General features: G+C 47.2%; 1 protein-coding gene across 1 annotated transcript in view; it reads left to right on the top strand.

Annotated features, from left to right (window-relative positions):
* The first annotated feature begins 655 nt into the window (after positions 1-655).
* The window catches only part of MKLN1 (muskelin 1), a 94,473-nt gene continuing 76,247 nt past the window's right edge, over positions 656-18,881 (top strand). Inside the window, 3 exon segments of the mRNA XM_035566558.2 lie at positions 656-685; positions 687-748; positions 14,971-15,040. Of these exon segments, the coding sequence (XP_035422451.2) occupies positions 656-685; positions 687-748; positions 14,971-15,040 (162 nt within the window).

Here is an 18,881-nt window from a genome sequence, read left to right as displayed (position 1 = left end):
AGCCCCAAACACCCCTTGGGCTCCATATCTCCCTACGGCCCCATAGGGCATTCCCTTTGAGCCCCATACACCCCTTGGGCCCCATGTCCCCTTACAGCCCCATAGGACATTCCCTTACAGCCCCATACACCCCTTGGGCCCCATATTCCCCTATAGCCCCCTAGGACATTCACCTACAGCCCTATATACCCCTTGGACCCCATATCCTTCTGCAGCCCTATATACCCCTTGGGCCCCATATCCCCCTACAGCCCCATAAGCCCCATATCCCCTTGCAACCCCGGAAAACGCTCCCCAAACCTCCCCCCACCCCATTCCCTAACCCCCCCCAGCCCCCCCCAACCCCCCGACCCCATATATCCTTACCCCCCAAAAATCCCCATATCCCTCTACAGCCTCATGGGGCATTCCCCTACAGCCCCCTACAGCCCCCTACAGCCCCCTACAGCCCCCTACAGCCCCCTACAGCCCCCTACAGCCCCACAAAACACTCCCCAAACCTCCCTCCCTATCCCAAACCCCGACCCCATACCCTTACCCCCCGCCTCAATCCCGGGGCGCGGCCCCTTTAAGAGCGAGCCCCGCCCCCCCCTCTCCCCCCCCCCCCCCCCCCCCCAGCCGCGATCGCTGCCGGGCCGCGGGTGCCGACTCCAAGATGGCGGCGGCGGGGCCGGCGGGCCCGGAGAGGCCGGGTGCTGGGCTACGGCCTGCACCGCTGGAGCAGCTTCTCCTCCTCCTACCTGCCCGAGTGAGCCCGGCGGGGGGCGTGGGCGCCGGGGGGGGACGGGGGGGGGGACGGGGAAGGGGGTACGGCCTGCCTCGGGGGGCTGGGGCCTGGCGGGGAGGGGGTTGGGGGCGCTGTGAGGGGGTTTTGGGGGCTGCGAGGGGGGAAAGGGGGCGGTGAGGAGGGAGAGGGGGTGGGGGAGGGGCTGTGTGTGAGGGGAGGGGGGCTGGAAGGGTTTTGGGGGAGCGTGTGTGGGAAATGGGGGTGTTCCGTGGGGTTTGGGGGCTGTGTGTGAGGGGAGGGGGGTTTGGAAGGGTTTTGGGGGAACGTGTGTGGGAAATGGGGGTGGGCAGTGGGGTTTGGGGGCTGTGTGTGAGGGAGGGGGTGTTCTGTGGGGATTTGGGGCGGTGGGTGAGAGAAAGGGGGGTAAAAAGCTTTCTGGGGGCTTTGTGAGAGGGAGGGGGTGTTCTGTAGGGTTTTGGGGGAACGTGTGTGGGAAATTGGGGTGGGCAGTGGGGTTCGGGGGCTGTGTGTGAGGGAGGGGGTGTTCTGTAGGGATTTGGGGCTGTACGTGAAATGGAGGGGGGCAAAAGGTTTTGGGGGGCTGTGTGAGAGGGAGGGGGCGTTCAATAGGGTTTTGGGGCTGTGTGTGAGAGAAAGGGGGTGTTCTGTGGGGATTTAGGGTTGTGTATAGGGGGGTAAAAAGGTTTTGGGGGCGCTGTGTGTGAGGGGAGGGGGGTGGGAAGGTTTTTGGAGGGCTTTGTGTGGGGAGGGGTTTTGGGGGGCTGTATGTGGGAAAAAGGGGCATTCAGTAGGGTTTTGGGGGGCTGTGTGTGGGGAGGGGGTGTTCTGTAGGGATTTGTGTCTGTGTGTGAGAGGGAGGGGAGTGAGAAGGTTTTTGGGGGGCTGTGTGTGGGAAAAGGGGGCGGTCAGTTGGGATTTTTGGGGGCTGTGAGTGAGAGGGAGGGGAGTTGGAAAGGTTTTGGGGGGCCGTGTGTGGGGAGAGGGTGTTCTGAAGGGTTTTGGGGGGCTGTGTGTGGGAAAAGGGGGTTGTGGGGTTCTCTGTGGGTCTGTGAGTGAGAGAAAGGGGGGTGGAAAGGTTTTGGGGGGCTGTGTGTGCACTGGGGGTGTTGGAAGGGTTTTGAGGGGGGCTGTGTGTGAAGAGGGGGTGTTCAGTAGGGTTTTGGGGGGGCTGTGTGTGAGAGGGAGAGGAGTTGGAAAGGTTTTGGGATGCTGTGTGTAGTTCAGTAGGGATGTGGGACTATGCGTGAGAGTGAGGGGTGGTAGAAGAGTTTGGGGGGCTGTGTGTGGGGAGGGGTTTTGGGGGCTGTGAATGAGTGGTAGGGGTGGTGAAAAGGTTTTGGGGGGGTTGTGTGTGGGGAGGTAGAAAGGATTTGGGGAGATTGTGTGTATGGGGAGGGGTGTTCAGCAGGGTTTGGGGGTCTGTGGGGTGATGGTCAGCTCGGGGGGGAGCTGTGTTTGGAGGCAGTGGTGGTCAGAAGGCTGGGGGGCTTGGGGCTGTGTGGGAGGGATGGTGAGAAATTTTGGGGGGAGCTGTGATTTACATGGGGTTTTGGGGGAAAGGGGTCACCTGGTGACCCGCTTGTTGTGATTTTTGGGAATTTACGGTCAGCCCGGAGTTGCGCTTCAGAGCAGTGGCTCTGCGCTGCACCACTAACGTGTGCCCGTCCTCAATGGGATCCTCGGCCTCCTGGCAGGCCACTTACGGCCCGTTGAGGTTCCCTGGTTATTGAAAGCAAAATTTGGGATGAAAACAACGTGGTCTGGCCGTTTGGGTTTTGCTGCCCCTTTCTGCAGCCCTTCAGGTCTGGGGGATTATTGGGAATACTTCGTTTGGGCACCGTGCTCGCTGCAGGCCGTAGAGTCTTGCCTAATGAGTGCAGCGAGTTTAGTAACCTGGGGTTGAGGTAGCTCTGTCACCCGGTCTCAGCAAGCAGCGGTTAATTTAGTTGTTAATTGTTAATTTCACGGATTATCTTCATTTGCTAAAAGGAGGTAAAACTTTAACAAAAGTTTTGCTGCCTAAACCCACAGTGGCTGTATCTTTCCGTACGTTTGCTTCTTTAGATATTAAAAAGAACCAAGTTCCTTTCTAATTAATTATTTTTGGTGATAATGAAGTAATCCTTTCGGCCTTTTTTAGGTTAAAAAGCCGTTAAAGCATTTTTTTTTTCAGGTCTGCGATCGTGCTTGTAGTTATAAATCGTTGGCTGCTGAAGGAAGGGTGACAGTCCAGTATCGATCTCCCTGATGCAACACACAAAGATAACTCTCCTTCTCCTCCATGCGCCTTTCTGAGGCTCCCGTTAGCCCTTTTCGCCACCTTTTTGTCAGGATTTAATGCTCTCGTGGCACCTGCAGCGCTGCCCGAAGTCCTCCACGTCATTGCAGCCCGTGGTACGATTCCCCTCCCTGTAACAGGGCCGGTGTTTTACGAGCGCCTGACCTTGCATTTGGCTGGTTTTTAAGGCAGGGTTTGTAGGTGCTTATCGATAAAAGCAGGCGGAGCAGCTTTGGGGCAGTTTTCAGCAGTGCTGGCGATGACGGGGTTGTTCTCCAGCACGCCGACCCCGTTCGGGGCTCACGTGCTGATTTCTGAGCAGCCCTGGAAACACCAGGTGGGGTTGTGGTGAAAGAGGCCCTCGGGAAGGTTCGGTTTGCACTTGCTGCCTGCCGACGTTCGATTCCCACCTTCTGGGAGAGAGCTTGAACGTGGCCTGAAGGGGAAGGGGAAGGCTCCGACCTGTGGTTGAAGATCAGAGTCTTGAAAGGTGGAAACTCAGGAAGGAAATCCCGTAGGAGAGTGGTGTTCAGGGATGGAGGGGAGGTGGGAGACTTCAAAATCACCGTTAAAGGAACGTAATGTGCTGTGGGATGAACGTGCAGGTAGAGCTGAAAGTTGTCTTACTATTCATTTGGAACGAGGGGGTCTTTAAGGTCCTTTCCAACCCAAGCCGTTGCGTGATTCTATGAATTGTGGTTAGGCCGTAGTTTAAATAAGTTTGGTAGCGTAACTAAGAAGTCAGGGGTTTTCCTAAGAAGTTAGGGTTTCTACTTTAACCCTAAAGGGTCTCCTGCTGTCCTGCGTGTAGGAACACACGCCTCCCTTCAGTGTGTGGCTTGTCGTTGGGAGCTTGCTCACTGCTGCCCTGGTGTTGGGAGTGAAGCGCTCGTGGAGGAGGAGCAGAGTGCATTACCCATGTTCTGTGTCAGCCAAGCATGATTTAAACGTGTCTCTTAAACAGTTATGTGGTTTTAAATGTAAAAATCAAAGCTGAGATAGAAAATTTTCATCGCTGCCGTCTGTGGAAGGAACTGGATATCCAGTGTCTTACTTGCATCTGCGTATCGGATGCTGGAGTGACACTGAAACTTGTCAGAACACCAAAAGTCACCCAATAACTGTAATTTTTCACTCAAAAGACGACAAACAAAAACCCACCCTGTTTTCAAAGACCCGTCTGGCCACATTCTCGTTTAGGATCAGCAATCTGTTGATAACCACCAGTTTTCTGTAAGTGACCGAGCATTTTCTCGCAGCGAGCATTAACTTTTCTGTTGTGTTTGGTGGTACAAGGGGACTGGTTAGTGCCCACCCCAATTTCAGGCCGTGTTACCAGTGCCACATTCATCTGCATGTTTGCACAGACCTTTCCAAACATCAGATGAGGATTGTCCTCCTCCAGTCTGCGGAAGAATGCTCCTAGTGGTTTGCAGATGGCTGGAGTTGTCTTCTGCTGGCTTGTAGCTACCAGCAGCTACACCGGCTTGGAAATTATTTAAAACTATCTGTGTCCAGCTGACTGAGTTGGTCTGATGTCTAGTTCAGTCTGCATTTTGGGGCAAGTTGTGCCTTTGGGAAGAGAACTGGTCCAAGAGCAAATTTGTTCTTGAAACGTGGTGTTTCCAGGGAGCACTCCGTATCGAGAGGCTTCAGCCTGTCCAGCTTGGAAAACATTCAGCCCAGCCGGTCGCTGACGCTTCCTCATCGGATCCTGCCTTGCCTCTTCGTGGTTTCTCCCCGAATTGAAGGAGCCACGTGGGAGACAGCTCCCCCGATGTCCCACAAGGGACCACCCCGAGGACTTCCCCGCCATCAGCAGTGCGGTCGCTTGGTGCAAGCCACACAAAATTGTGGTGCAGTTCCACGTGCCCTGAGAGAGGCAGACCTGGACTTTATTCCCCTCTCCCTCCTCCGGCAGTCCGCAGAAAGCGATGAGCTCAGGCGCTTCTTTTTTTGGACAGGGAGGGAATAAACAATTTATAGAAGGTAATATAACCCCCATTCAATCTTCCTTTCTTTGGTAAGGGAGGGGACCAAAAGCTATCTCTTTGTTTTCGGGGAGAAGCACTTTGTACCCTGATCTTTCCAATAGCCTGCTTTTTGTACTTGTTCCAGTTCAAATTTGCTGCTGGTGAATACAAGGAGCGGTGCTGTGCCCCCTGCAGTGGCAATCATGTGCCCTTCTCTGCTGGAAAGTGCCTCAGTGCCCTGTCCTAGGACCACGGCTTTCTAGTGGTTGCATCAGATTCCTGACTCATGGCATCTTGTAGCTGGCAAATGCGCCCAGGTCCTTCTGGCACTTTCACACAGACTAACAAGAGTTTTTTTTTTTTTTTTTTTTTAAACAGCATTATTCCGGTCATGCAGCTTTGCTGGGAGGTTTCATCCCATTGCTGTTGCTCAGATCTTCAGCCATTAGGGTCTCCCTGTATGATACCTCTGTAGAGGAAGGTCAGAATATTTCCAGAATATTTATTTATTTATTTCATTAATATTTTCAGATCATTTTTTTTTATTGACACTTCCCTAAGTTATTTCTTGTGCTACTGAGAATATAAGATGGGTTTCTAAGCTGATGATTCAATGCCAACAGTGGCCTTCTCCTAAATGGCAGCCACTTTTTTGTTACAACCCCTTGTTATTTATTTCACTGTGGACTTGAGTTATTTTAGTAATTCCAGTCTTTTCCGGTGTGACACTTCATGAGGCGCTATATCAAGTGCTGAAGCCTGGATAACTCTGTTCCTTTTCTAAAAGGCTTACTGGAGAAGGAAGGGGAAAGTAAAGTAAGCAAAAGATTTTTTCGTAGTCAACTTAGGAGTGACTGGGAGCCTTCCAAAGTGAGAATGCGTTTTTTTTTTCTTTCTTTTTCACTGAGTTATGGCAGAAAGTTCCTGCTCAGACTAACCAGCCATCTATTGCTGTCCTGTGTTTACCCTGAACCAAGGATGTACTCCCTTGTGTTTACACATCTAGGATATTGCACAGCATTAGCAAGCAGGTGCCGAGAACGTGCATAACGACCTGCTTTTTGGGCAAGGTCCACAGGATTTTAAAACAAACAAAAAAAACCCTGAAAATATCCCGAATTCCAGCTACCTGATCTCTGTGGCAGGACAAAACGTGCGTTTGAGGCTAGTGGAATGGGAGTGCGAGTTCTCCCTCCGAGCAGGTGACAGCGATGAGTCAGGTCTGTATCTTGTGGCTTCGTAAATCTTGTTGCTGACGGATCCAGGTCTTGAAGGATCTCGCCCTTGAGCTGAGGTCAGAAATGTCTAACGCAAAGGTTTGCTTTTCCTTTTTGCTTTCTGCTTACCGAGTTCTGGGTCCTTAACTCGGTGAAGCCATCTCCTGTTGAGGTCTCGCTGGTTCAAAACTGCCCAAGCTGTGCAGCATCAAAGGTCTTTAGAGCTTTCCTGGCAGGGCAAACTGCTCCTCGTCCATTTGCTGGATGTCTTAACGCTGCTTCTTGTTTCTCACAGTTCCTTAAGTAACTCTGGTTACGTAGCCCTGAGGACTTCCATTTTAGCTGTAGAACCACAACTGCTTTTGCACTTTTAAGCCTGCGTGTCGTTTTTTCAACTTCGTTTGTCAGCATTTCCAGTTTGACTTGAACATTTTAATTTAGTCAATCCTTTTTTGCTCTAGTCGCTTCATCTAGAGATGAGGGGAGCGCAGCAGACGCACCCGCTGGCCATCTGGAGTTACGTGCTCATGCTGTATTTACAATTAATCGATACTTTTACCAGTTGCTAAAACGGGCTGGGGACGCAAACGCTGACTGATGAAGTGAGCTGAGTGATGCTGGTCCCTGGCTGATTCCAGCGAGCCCCATGTATAGAAACATTCCCAGATCTGCTTCTCTTCAGCATCCATTCGGAAAGTTTTTTCACTTGTGTGGCTTTTTTTGGATGTTTCTACAAATTTTCTTTTCCTAACAGACATTTCCCTCTTTGCTCGCATCACGTCTATAGCCTAGAATTCTTCTCTACAAGCTGAAATAGAGTACTGCAAACTATTTCTGCAGGAAATAGTTGCCTACAGGTTGAGTGCACAAGTACTGGGTGATTTTCTGTCTGACAACTCAGTGAAAACGTGAAGTTGTGAGGAAGAAAAAGATCAAAAGGGTGAAAGTGAAAATGAGCACAAAATTATTAAGTTCATGCCTTACGTTGGCGTCAGGAGCCTGATAGCTCTCCATGGAAGTTTCTTCCCAGGTGAAGGCACAAATGCTGTGGTAGGTGAAGAAATTTTTGTTAAAATACAGCCATTATTTAGGAGGTTGGGCAGGTTTATTTGCTGGAAGAAGGCTGGAGGTAAACTGCTAATTGCTGCGGTCCCACGGCGTGACGAAGCTGGCAGAATCTCCAACGTCCAACCCTGGCATTTTTGGGGAACATTAAGATTGTAAGATTTTCATAGAAGGTGTTAACATCGCCGGATTATGGATCATTCGTTCTGTGTATGGTTTATATCCTTCAAGCTTAATGAAAGCTGGCTAGATTGTGATTACTAATTACTTGCTTAAAGAGTAAAACTAGTTGGAGCAGAGCGCGTTTTCCTCGCAGTGACAGTTGTTATTGCTGAGACAGCCTTTACAGTCTGATTCTTTTTTTACGGCAAAGAATATAGCTTCTTGTTCTGCACATTCATCTTTTTAGCAAATCGCTGTTGGAATGCGCTGTTAACTTTATCACCACGATTGATTTTTATGATGTGATCAAGATTTTTCTGTTGAGGCTAAGTGGTGTATTCAGCACTTAGCTGGAGGTCAAATTTTGTCAGCTTCCAAAGCAAGCCAGTGCTTGATTTATTTTAATTCCATGTTAATATAAACCTCTAATGATAAATGTATATGTGTATATTTTGACTACAGCCCGTAGAGTTTTGTAGGAGCAGTGGATTTTAAGTGTAGCTTGGTCTGAATTCAATAATACAGCTGCTGGGAGGAAAAGGAAGGAGCAGTGAAGACGTTGAGTGGTTTGTCACCTTACTTAGTTGCTGTTTTAGCTATTACTTGACACTCAGCGTGCATAATCTTGGAGAAATTATTTCCTGGATCGATTTAAGTCGAGGAACACAACCATGTATGTGAGTTGAGGACAGCAGCCCGTGTGCCAGGTGGGTTGAGAAGGCTCGCTGCGCGGCCGCTGCCTTCTGCGGTGCCTGGAAAATGGCCTGAAATTGGGGGGGGGGGGGGGGGGGGTAAAAACTATGCCGGTCATTTTGGGTTTGGGTGTGCTCTCCGAACTGATTTTCCTCCCCAGCCTGGGTTTGGTGTTGCTGTAAAGCCCTGGGAGGCAGCCTGAGGTGGAAGGAAAAAAAGCTGGATTAGGTAAATGTGACCCATGAGTAAGGAATTGCTGAACGAGTTCCCACCCTCCTCTCTCATGATGGAGTTGCTACTGCTGACTTTCAGTTTGTCTTCTAAAAAAACCCGCCTTCTGGTACAGGATTTGGAAACTGCTGAACGTGAAAGGAAGGCGGCTTTGGGAGCTGTCGTGTGCTGGAGCATGAATTCATGTATCGTGCTCCAAAATAAGGAATTGTTCCATAATGCAGCACCGCAGGCAAACGGTTCTGACTTGTAGCATGGCTCCCCGACCAACCAGTTCTTGAGATCACTCTGATGGTTTGTTATTTTCCTGGGTCTGTATTTCGTTTTCTGAACTCCCTGAGTAGAGTTGTGTTGTTTGCAAGATAACCTCAATTTTGAAAGGGAAGCTAACCCAGTGGAGGCGTTTCTGCCCGGAACCAGGAGGAATTTTTTGTACGAGTTTGGTTTTAAAGAAAAAAGTTGTGATTGACCTCAGTTTGGACATGAGGGGCTTCAATCTGTTCTGTTGAACGTAGTCTTCTTTAAATTCTTTTACAGGCATCAGTGTTTTGGGTGAACATTTTACTGAGTGTGAAGTTACAGTGCTGAGGAGTATTAAGGAAGTGTTTATGGCTTCTATCGCGACTTCATATCTTTACATGCAGTCAGTCTGGTTTCTGTGGATTCCTCCTTTGGGTGAAAATGCAAAGTGGCACATAAAAACATGGTTGCAGTGCTGTGAAGTCCTGGGAGACCTAAGCCTGCTTCTTGGCCTTGGTCAGATTTTTCCATCCGTGCATTAGTTTAAGCAAAACCACTCCAACAAGGCTGTGATGCTTCAGAATACAGCACAGGGACAGCACAGGAGATTCACCCAGACATGTGCCAGACACGGCTCTCCTCCAGCCTCCTTGGGTAGTGTTAGTGGGCTCCACTACCAGTGTTTCAGCAAGATTTGGAAAGTGCAAGTTCAGGGACTTCTCTGTTAAATGCCATCAGTAGAAATCTCCGTGTTCAAATACCAGCTAAACTGCATTTTCTCAGCAAGGTGCGAGTTTTTTTTAAATTAAAACTACTTTATTACAAAGTGGCAGTGGCTGTTGATGTCCCAAACTGGCCAATTTTTACTGCAGGGTTTCCTCTATCGACTACAGATCCAGTGAGCTGCAGAGCATAATCTCCTCATCTTTGCTGAATATTGAAGGGTAGAGTTTGTGCTATTCTTAGTCGTCTTATCAGGCCTGGGATTTATTTCTGTTCTGGAAACCTCCAGGAGCGTCACTTAAGTTGCCTGCACGCTGTGATGCTTTTGTTTGTGGTTTGTAGATCACTTAGGAAGCCAGATTTCAAACGTCCTTGAGTCTTAGATGTGTAGAAACAATCACTCGAGTATGAGAAGGAGTGGTTCCAGGTAGTCTTGTGTGCAAAAACATCAATTCACTGGCTGGTCATCTGCAGATAAAAATGATTATGAAGTCAGCAGTTCATCACAGTCGCTGAGGAAGGAAAAGACATTCTGATATTCCCAGCCTGGAGCCGGGGCCTCTTGCTGCTCAGGAGTTGGGTTGCTCGGTGCCTTGCTGCAGTCAGAAGTTTAGGCTGTGCTTTAGGGTTCTTGAGCACGACTGGAACAGAAATTAATTACTGGGGCACTCGCCGTGCCAATACAGTTGTTGAAATACTCAGCTCCTGGCGTGCCCGGAGGAAGAACCATCGCAGCAGGACGAAGGCACGACGGGATGCAGGGTGAGGAGGAGTGCTGGAGGTTTCTGTGCCCACATCATTTTGCACTTGAGGAGAGGTTTGTTTCTACCAAGGGCTTTTGCCTGTCTTTGGGTGGCAACGATGAAAGGCAGCTAAGTTTAAAAAAACAAACAAACAAAAAAAAACAACAAAAAACCAACTGATCCTTGAAAGATATCATTGAGAAACTGATTTTCATGACCCTCTATCAGACCAGAGCACAGTGGCTGTCCTGTTTGGCTGTCCAGCACAGCCAGTTGTGATCTGATGAGTGTGTTTCTGTAAGGTGGTTGTTAAATTAAAGTAGTTTTTATATGCTGTACTTGCTTAGCTATTTTTCTTTTGACAGAAGTGCATTTGTAATGAATTGCATGTGTTTGTGAAACAGCTGCTGAGAAGATGGAAATAAATTTGAGCGTTAAGTTGGCAAACCTCGTGACAATGTAGTGTTTCAGGGTGCGTGCTTACGTACACTATTGCCTCAAGCTTCCTTGAACTTACTAAGCAAGAGGTCCTGCCTTAGTTCTTCATATTGGGGCTAAGAAATCCTCTGTTAACTATTTAAACCAAGCCTCAAACAAAAAATAACGTTTCTTCACTGTATCTGTGTGCTGCCTAGCAATTGTGCATGGTTTACTGTGTTCCAACGCAGAAGTTTCCATGTCTTCATGCCCTTCTGCTGTTTGAGGCAGGGAACTTTCACAACAGAAAGGAGAGAAACTTTGCAATGAAATCTAGAAAGCTGTTTGAAATGCTTTAGGGGGGAGCTTGTAGGTGCACGTAGCTCTTTAAACATTGCGGCCGGGCAGTTTGAAATCAGTCTTAATTAAATGTTTGTGGGAGCTGCAGTGAGTTGTAGGGAGAAAAATTTCTCTGGTTGTTTCCAGCCCTATGGAATAAGGTTTAGGGTTTTTGGTGGTGGTTTTTGTGTATGTGTGTGTGTGGGGGGTTCTTCCCCTTGGTTAAAGACTGTTCTAGTGTCTGGGCTGGGCAAGAGCATCTCCGTTGCTGCTTTGTACTGGCGGGGCTGGAGGTTGCCCATGTTCCATGTGGTTGGCCTCGTGCATCTTAGTCCTCCCTGAAATGGACTGTGTAGAAATTTTAGTCCCCGTTCCCAGTTGCTGTACTCTTGCTACTCTGTCTTGGGATGGTTCTAGGAAAAAATAACATAAAAAAGACATGGACAACCCTGACGAAAGTGCTTTGTCGGTTTTCAGTCAGCTGCTCCTTGCTCAGCACTCCCACCCATTTTTGCCACGTACCGGCGTGGTACCTCGTGGTTTTCCAGCAGAGCTATGTCCGACTTCCACATCCTCTTTGGGATGTGTGTGCCCTTTTCTGCACAGCTGCCCTCTGGCTGTGCCAAGCAAAGCTAGTGTTTTGGAGTTGCTTATTCTCAAGGACTTGTTTCTAAAGTCGTCGGCTTTCTTAATAGAAGCTTCATGAAAATATTTAGGCTAGGTGCAAATTATATCAGCCTAAAACCTAATTTGCTGTACGTTTTGCAAAGTTACCTTCCTTGTTACCCCCCCCCCCACCTTCCTCAAAAACAAAGGCGAGCTCACCCCTTGTGATAGTCACGTCTGAAACCACAGAGCTTTGCACAGCGAGCTCCTCTGGAAGTGCCAAGTGCGGGGACGTCGCTGTAATCCCGGCGGAGATCGGCCTGTGGTTGGTGCAGCGCGTAGGACGGGCTCTGGGTTGGGAAATGGAGAATTTATCTACTTCCAGCAGCTGTGAGAGCAGTGTGTGCACGGGTAATAAAAAGAAACGTCCCGTCGGTTCTGCCAGGAGCGTTTCAGCGTGGTCATAACCATCCTCTTCTCTTCTCGATGATGGGAGCACTTGCAATAAAACCTGAGACGCGAATAGCCGCGAAGGAAGCTGCCTTAGGGATTTAAGGCACACCCTAATGCCTCCGCACGTGTTCTTGCTGGTGGTGTGCGAATCAAGAAGCTCCCTCTGCTTAGCTTTTGGTGTGGGGTAGGAGTAACCACGGAGTAGTTGGCGTGCCGGGCCAGCCAGTTTCTCCTGTACTTACTCCACTATGGGAGAGTGGCATTGGGAATTTATGCCAGTAGATCCTATCCTCTTTTTTTTTCGCCCCTTTTATGCTGGCACTAACGGTAAGCAGAATTGGAGAACTGACGTGACTGAAGAAGTTATTTCTGCTAGTCTTTTTTTATTACGGCTGCTGGTGGAGGGAGTGGGAGGATCAAGCACAAGTGGGTGGACTAGTCCCTCTTGGCAGCGTTGTAGATTTCTGCTAGACTAGCTGTTGTATCTACAGCTTCTGATTATGAATTATCTCAAACCACGTTTAATGAGTTCCCTTTTTTCCACGGAGAAAGCCGACACAACGGTATCGGTACGTGGAGTAGCTCAAGGGCTTACAAATACCTTTCTTTAACATCTCGTGAAAATTGCGTGGACGGTCATCGAGTTGGTGGAGTTCTCACTTCTGAAGTTTCTCAGAGGTTTTAATTGAGATGTCACATCTGGGAAGCCTGCCTCTAGGTGCCGTGTAGGATTTCTGCAGTGTCCGGAGTGAAGGCTTTACATGGTGAGAGGCATCCGTCACTAGGAGACGTTTGTTTCTTGCTGTCTCAAGAATGCCTGAACTCCTCCAAGTATTCAAGCCCATAAATTTTCCCAAACCACGATGGTAGATTAACTTTGTACATACCAAATTCTGTCTTCGACATTTGTTTAATCCTAATAAACTAACAACCCATGTATTTTTAAACATATTTATAACTCTCTCGATGCTGCTGGCTTTTCTGATTTCAATTTCTTTTTAGCTTTAATTTTACGAGAGCTACGCGGTCCTCTTCTCTCTCCGCAGAAGGATTTTTTATCTTGTCTGGTTGTCCTGAATGAGCTCCTCGTTGGTTGTGGCAAACTGATCTTTGACCTGGAGAAGCAAACAAATCCACTTCTAAAAATACGGTCTTTGGGATCTGGTCCAGTTAGAAAATGCCTCTTTTCCAGCAGGGCGTTATCTGACCGCGTGACGGTGCCAGCTCCTGCAAATGTTGCTCAATGTATGAAGGGCCTATCCCGTGATGTTTAAACAAATGTAATATCATAAATAAAACACGTTCTATAGGGTGAATTGTTATTTGCATGCTGAGCTGAAGTTTCCAAGAGGAGAAAGCCGGACAGCGTTACATTTTTGTTTGCCTTCATGTCCATTAAGAGTCACATCTCCTTCAAATACAGCCTTTTCTCTCTCTCTAGCTATTAAAATGCATTAAGACATTTCAAAGTAGCATTTCACCTTGCCCATGGCGTGGCTGCGGTTTGATTCTTCTTCCAGGTGCTTTTTGGTTTCTGGTGGTGACTTAGCACTGTGGCTGGCAACTTCTGTTCGAAATCTGCGTGTCTTAGCAGCTTCCAACTTCTCCCCTCCTGGGAGAATTTGTCCCTACTGGAATTAAGGCAGACGGGAGCTATGTTTTCTTTAGGACTTGAGCCTCTTGGTGCCACAAACTGGATGTTCCCAGCCGGAAGTGTAACGGCCTGACCTTTCCTGTTCTGATGGGGTTTGAGCAAGAGGGCAGCGCGTGGTCGTGCGCTGCTCCCACGCATGCTCTGTGCATACACGACTAAATCAGCTGGCACTGCTGTTAGGAAGCGCCCTGCTGTGATGGCAGCTAGCTAAAGCAGAAAGGAGGTTGGGTTTTTCTTCCTGTGCTGTAAAAAAGAAGTCGTGGCACGTGTCCTGGAAAGGCAGCCTCTGGGTCGGCGCTCAGAGGTGCCCCCGCAGTGCGGGACTGCCTGGATCCCGTTGCTGGTGTGGTGATTTTGGGCTGCCCGATGTGGAAAGAGCGAGCTAATTTCTGCCTGGTAATGCTCAACCTCTGATTTAACCTCTTTCCCTTCCTGGCTTTCATACGAGCATTTTTTTCCTCCGGTCCTTTGTAGTAATCCAGATGCTCGTGTTCTTTTCCTCCTACACAGCAGATGGAGATGGCATAAGCCTTTTGATGACTGCGTCCTTCTTTTTACATAAGTTTTACGAGCTGGCAAGTTCGTGAGTTGGACTTGGTAGAGCTTTGTAAGCCCTGTCCAGCAGGTGGTGCGTTGTTACCTTGCCAGCAGGTAACGGAGTAATTATATATTTTTATTTTTTTTTTATTTTTAGTTTTCAGTTTTTAATTTCATCTGGGAGGTGAACTGGGAAGAGCCTTACTGTACTGTTACAGGAAAGAGGAAAGGAGGTCCTTCGTAAGGATTATCCTGATGAATGTGTTTTGTTTTGGCCCAAACACTATTTGGAATTTGTTAATTACCCCAAGGCTGTGCTATTTCAAGCTGTACGCAGGCAATTAAGAGATTTACTTTGCTGGGTGAAGAGTTAAACTTCTGCTTTCCTGTGCGTTGTTCTAGGCTTTGTAGCTCATGAAAATACGTGTTCGAATTCGGCATGAGTTAGGCGGTCGTCTTCCACAGTCCAGCAAAACTTAAGTAGGTTAGCAGCTCACTCTCCCTGTTCCAGTATCGCCTGTCTAGTAAGGGACAGCTTTTGGCTCGCTAACCGCCTTGCTGCTCATCGGTTTTAACCTCATTGAAAAGTTCCTACCCCGTCGAGGTGAATGAGACCGTTTTTTCCACTTCACTGCAGACTTGGGCCTACGTAAATTCATCTGTTTTACATTTATTTCACAATTTGGATTTTTGTTTCGCAACGTGAAATTCCATTTCCCAACCACATGGCTTGGAGACTTGTTTTAATGGGTCTGGGAGAAGCGTAGTCTCTGCCCAGCATTTTGGGGAGTTGCATGGGAGTGTTATTGATCTCCGTGTTTGACAGCTCTTACTGGCGATGTAAATACAGTGTGGCAGTTACTTAAATTACTTCTGGCTTCTCGTTTTTAGGAATATTTTGGTGGACAAGCCTAATGATCAGTCCTCGAGATGGTCTTCTGAAAGCAATTATCCTCCCCAGGTAAGCACCCGAATCTCTGCTCCTGTTCAGCTGTCTTGTGCAACTTCAGGTACAATGGATTTTTTATTTTAAATACAGTCTGCTACTACTTCTACTGGATGCCTTTGTAAGTTACCTTCTCTCACTTCAGTACAGGTTGTTGGTACGTTAGGTATTTACGTTTCCAGCAATCTCTTCACGATCTTTCAAGGAAAGATTTTTGCAGGGGAAGAGTTTCACGTTTCATCCTTGAAAATCACAGTCGCGCTGGAAATAATCTAACCTTACGGTTAGATGAAGCTGCTAATGAGGCGTGCAGGTCCCCCTTTGTTCGTGCTATTGGAGACTGCTGTAGGCTGCTGGCCTTGAATCCTAGATCTAAGGAGCTTGTATTTGTTTCCCCTAATAGCACACTTAGAAATGTAGCCTCTGTTAAAAAGAGCCATGAATGTCACCTCTGCTGATGGTTAATTGGTGATTATTAAAATAGAATCTGTATTGATTTTTAGCTTCTAATTTGCCTTCTCGTTATAATTACGTTGTTAGATTATCCAGAAAAATATACTTACCCTTTCACTTAATTTTTTTCCCCCCAGTAAATGTGTTACCCTTCTCGTTATGCCGGATCTACGCCTTATCGCTCTGGTCCTGTTTGCTTAGCTTCTCCTGTGTTATGCTGGGTGTTTTGAGTTCTTTTGTTGAAGTACTGATGCACAGCAGAATGTGTTGGGGGTATCTCTCACACAGAGTTCCTGTGCACAGAAAATAAGCATGTTTAATTCAAGTATTCTTCATGAGTTTAGCCTTGGGAATTTTCCTCTAGGTAAATCTTGGTTTGCTGTGAAGGTGTGTTAAAAATCTGTACTCTTCACTGGCAGCTGCAGATCACAGCGGGGTCATCCCATCCAGTTGAAAGGCTTTTATCCTAATTTTCATGATAGTTTTCTATACTGCTGTCTGTGAAAGTGAGGGTTTTTTAATATGGGAAGAGAACTATCTTGTCTATACTGTTGGCATGTTTCATAAACCCGCTTGTCAAGGCTGATAATTTTTCACATGCTTTGACCCCCTTGATGCCTGTGTGCATCTACTGCTCTTTTAATTTGATTTTTTTAAATGTAAATATTTTGTTAAACAGCAAGGGAGTTTAAAACTGCTTCAAGCTATGGATTAATCTGTCTAGGAACTATTGATTGCAGGGTAATGGGTTTTGAGCATGTGTTGCATCTCAGTGTGCCATCCTTTTTGTTGTTGTGCAGAAAACGTGTAGTTTCTTAGGGTTCTTCCGTCTGTTCACAAGGCAAGGTTGGCTGTGGTGTAGCTTTAGACTGACCCAAGGTGCTCATAGGTCTGCCTTTTGTTTTCTTGAGGGATCCTAAATGTTTTGTTCTGTTCTTAAACTGATTCTGGACCAGAAATTCATCTCTTGCGGCTGGATGCTTTTAACATATTCCCATCCTATGCTTAAAGCTGCCAAGCAGTGATCCGGGTTGTATCAAACAAGTAGATTAAGCGAGGAATAATCAGAATCACTTAAATACGAACTGCATAAACTTGTTCAAGAGAGATCTTCCGGCAAGTTTGTTCATTGAATATGGCATGAGTGAAGATGCTATTGCAGATCTACTGAATCCAGCCCTGCAGAGCTGGGCGCCGCCCTGCACGCTCAGCAAGTAATGCAAACCAAGCTTTTGATTGAAGAGTTACAAATTAAATGTGTGTATAGAGGGTATCCAGATAGTGGCAATTGAGATAAGACAGTGTCCAAGTTGTGTTCTGTGTTCTTTAAAGACAAAAACAACAAAAAACCCGGCTGCCTAAGAGGAAAAGATGGTCCTGCTGGATTCCTCTTATTTGGATCTCTGTATCCAGCAGCGAGAATATAAAAAGCTGCGTAGTTGTCCGTTTATTTATTTGCAGTATCTCCTAATATGTATTTTAGTGAATTCTCATGCTTCTCACCTGAGCGTTTAATTACTCGTTTAACGCAAATTTGCCAGTGTAACTTACCTGTTGTAAAAACAGCTGGGAAGAGGGAACAGGGAATTGAAATTCGCAGAAGCCTTCGTCCAAAGAAGGCAGTTTCTGCTGTTCCTGTGCATACGGAGAAACTGTTCCAAGTTATGTTGTCTCATATGTGACCAAAGAACTTCTCATTTGGTAAGATTTTGCTCATCTTCAGATTTTGCACCTCTGAACAGTGAAATCCTAAGTTTTTCACCTCTGAACCGTGGTGATTGCCACACTTTAATGCAGGTAAAACTTTTATGCAAGCTTTCCGCTTCCTCGTTTTCACAAAAGCTCTAAAGGCAGAATCTCAGCGTGGGAAAACTTCAGCTGAAATAATAATTGACTGAATTATAGTCGTGGTGGGGGGAGAGGCTGGGGTGAGATTAATCGCTTTACGTTAGCAAATGGGTATTTCAGATTCCAGCAATAATATGCACACGCACAATATTTTTAATCCCCAAGATAAACACAGAGCATCCTATGGAAAATGAAGCTGCGAAGCGTTTTATGGCTTTTGTGTTGGCACCGCTTCGTTTCAAAATTGGTCGCTTTTACAGTGACGCACTTGTTACAGCGCGTGGGTGGCCGTAATAGTCTGGGACAGGAAGTGCACAAAAACTCAGTGCCATAAAGCTTGCCTTGTCTCAAACTTTGTTAGCTGAAGCTAAGGCTAGGACTTGGCGTGAGGACTAATGCCATTCAAGCTCGCTGGCACATGCTGGGAGATATTTTAATACGCTGCAGCCCCAATCGCTGGCATCTGTCTCCTCCGTGTGCCTCACCTTAACGTGGGGGTTTACTAACTCACTGCCCAAGTGATGTTCTGTGCTGCCTGAGAGGTGAAAATCACTCCCTAGTATTAAGTGGTCCCCTTTCTTTGTTGACTGAAGCAATAACACCTCTAGGCACCTTGCTTTGGGAGCATTCCCCTTGCTAAGGTAAGCACGAGTCTGTAAAGCTCTGAGTTAGTCCAGTGGCTCAGGGAAAGATCTGTGCTTTGCAGCAAGCGCGGTAAAGCCCATACTAAAACTTCCTGAAAAGGAAAAAGAAAATGAAAGTGGAAGTCTGGATATTTGAAGTACTGCCCCGTGGCTATATTTAGTAAAACGTCTGTCTAGCTTGTGGGTATGGTAGAGTTAAATCATTCCTGAGGCCATGAAAGCCACGAGTTATGAATGAGTGCCAGTGGAAGGAAGCGTGACAGCTGTTTTTCTGTTTATTAAACTAGATATCTGTCTTCAGCCTTGAAATAGAATGACCCAGAAATTACATATTCAATAACAAACCTGTTATGTAGTAACCTATTCGGGCAGAAGAGGGCTGGTAGTTCTATTTTTGAAGGAGTTCTTACATGGGAAGTGTGAAGCAGCAAGGCTGGTAATGCTGAAGAGCACGGCCCTGCCATCCGTGTGCGTCCCGACGGCTGCAGCCGTGGTCTAACTGGGAGGCTGCGTGCAGGAGAACCTCTAATTACCCATAGTGGCTTGATTAATAACGTGCAGAACAAAAGGGTAGACTTTTTGTTTTAAAAGACAGAAGCTTAATTGCAAAAACATTGGGTAGGTTTGCCTAGTGGCTGCTGACAGCCCCTGCCGAGGATCTGGGTTATTTTCTGCTTTTATTTTCACACGCAAAACAAATGTCATTGCTCCCTAATTTAAAAAAAAAAAAGAAAAAAGTTTGCAGCGCGGCACTGCAAAGGTTGATGAGCAGAAAACGTTAAAGAGAAATAAGTTAATATAATGTGATGCGTGTCTAATTGCCCAGGCAGCTTGCACAGTACGGTTTGGAATCCGGTCGAGCTTATTTGATTCGGAGATGGAAAACTGAAACCAGTTGTTCGGGGAGAGCC

Source organism: Cygnus atratus, chromosome 1 (assembly GCF_013377495.2).
Source record: "Cygnus atratus isolate AKBS03 ecotype Queensland, Australia chromosome 1, CAtr_DNAZoo_HiC_assembly, whole genome shotgun sequence".
Classification (NCBI taxonomy): Eukaryota; Metazoa; Chordata; class Aves; order Anseriformes; family Anatidae; genus Cygnus; species Cygnus atratus.
Note: the sequence above shows the minus strand (reverse complement) of the source record. Positions and strands in the feature narration are given on the sequence as shown.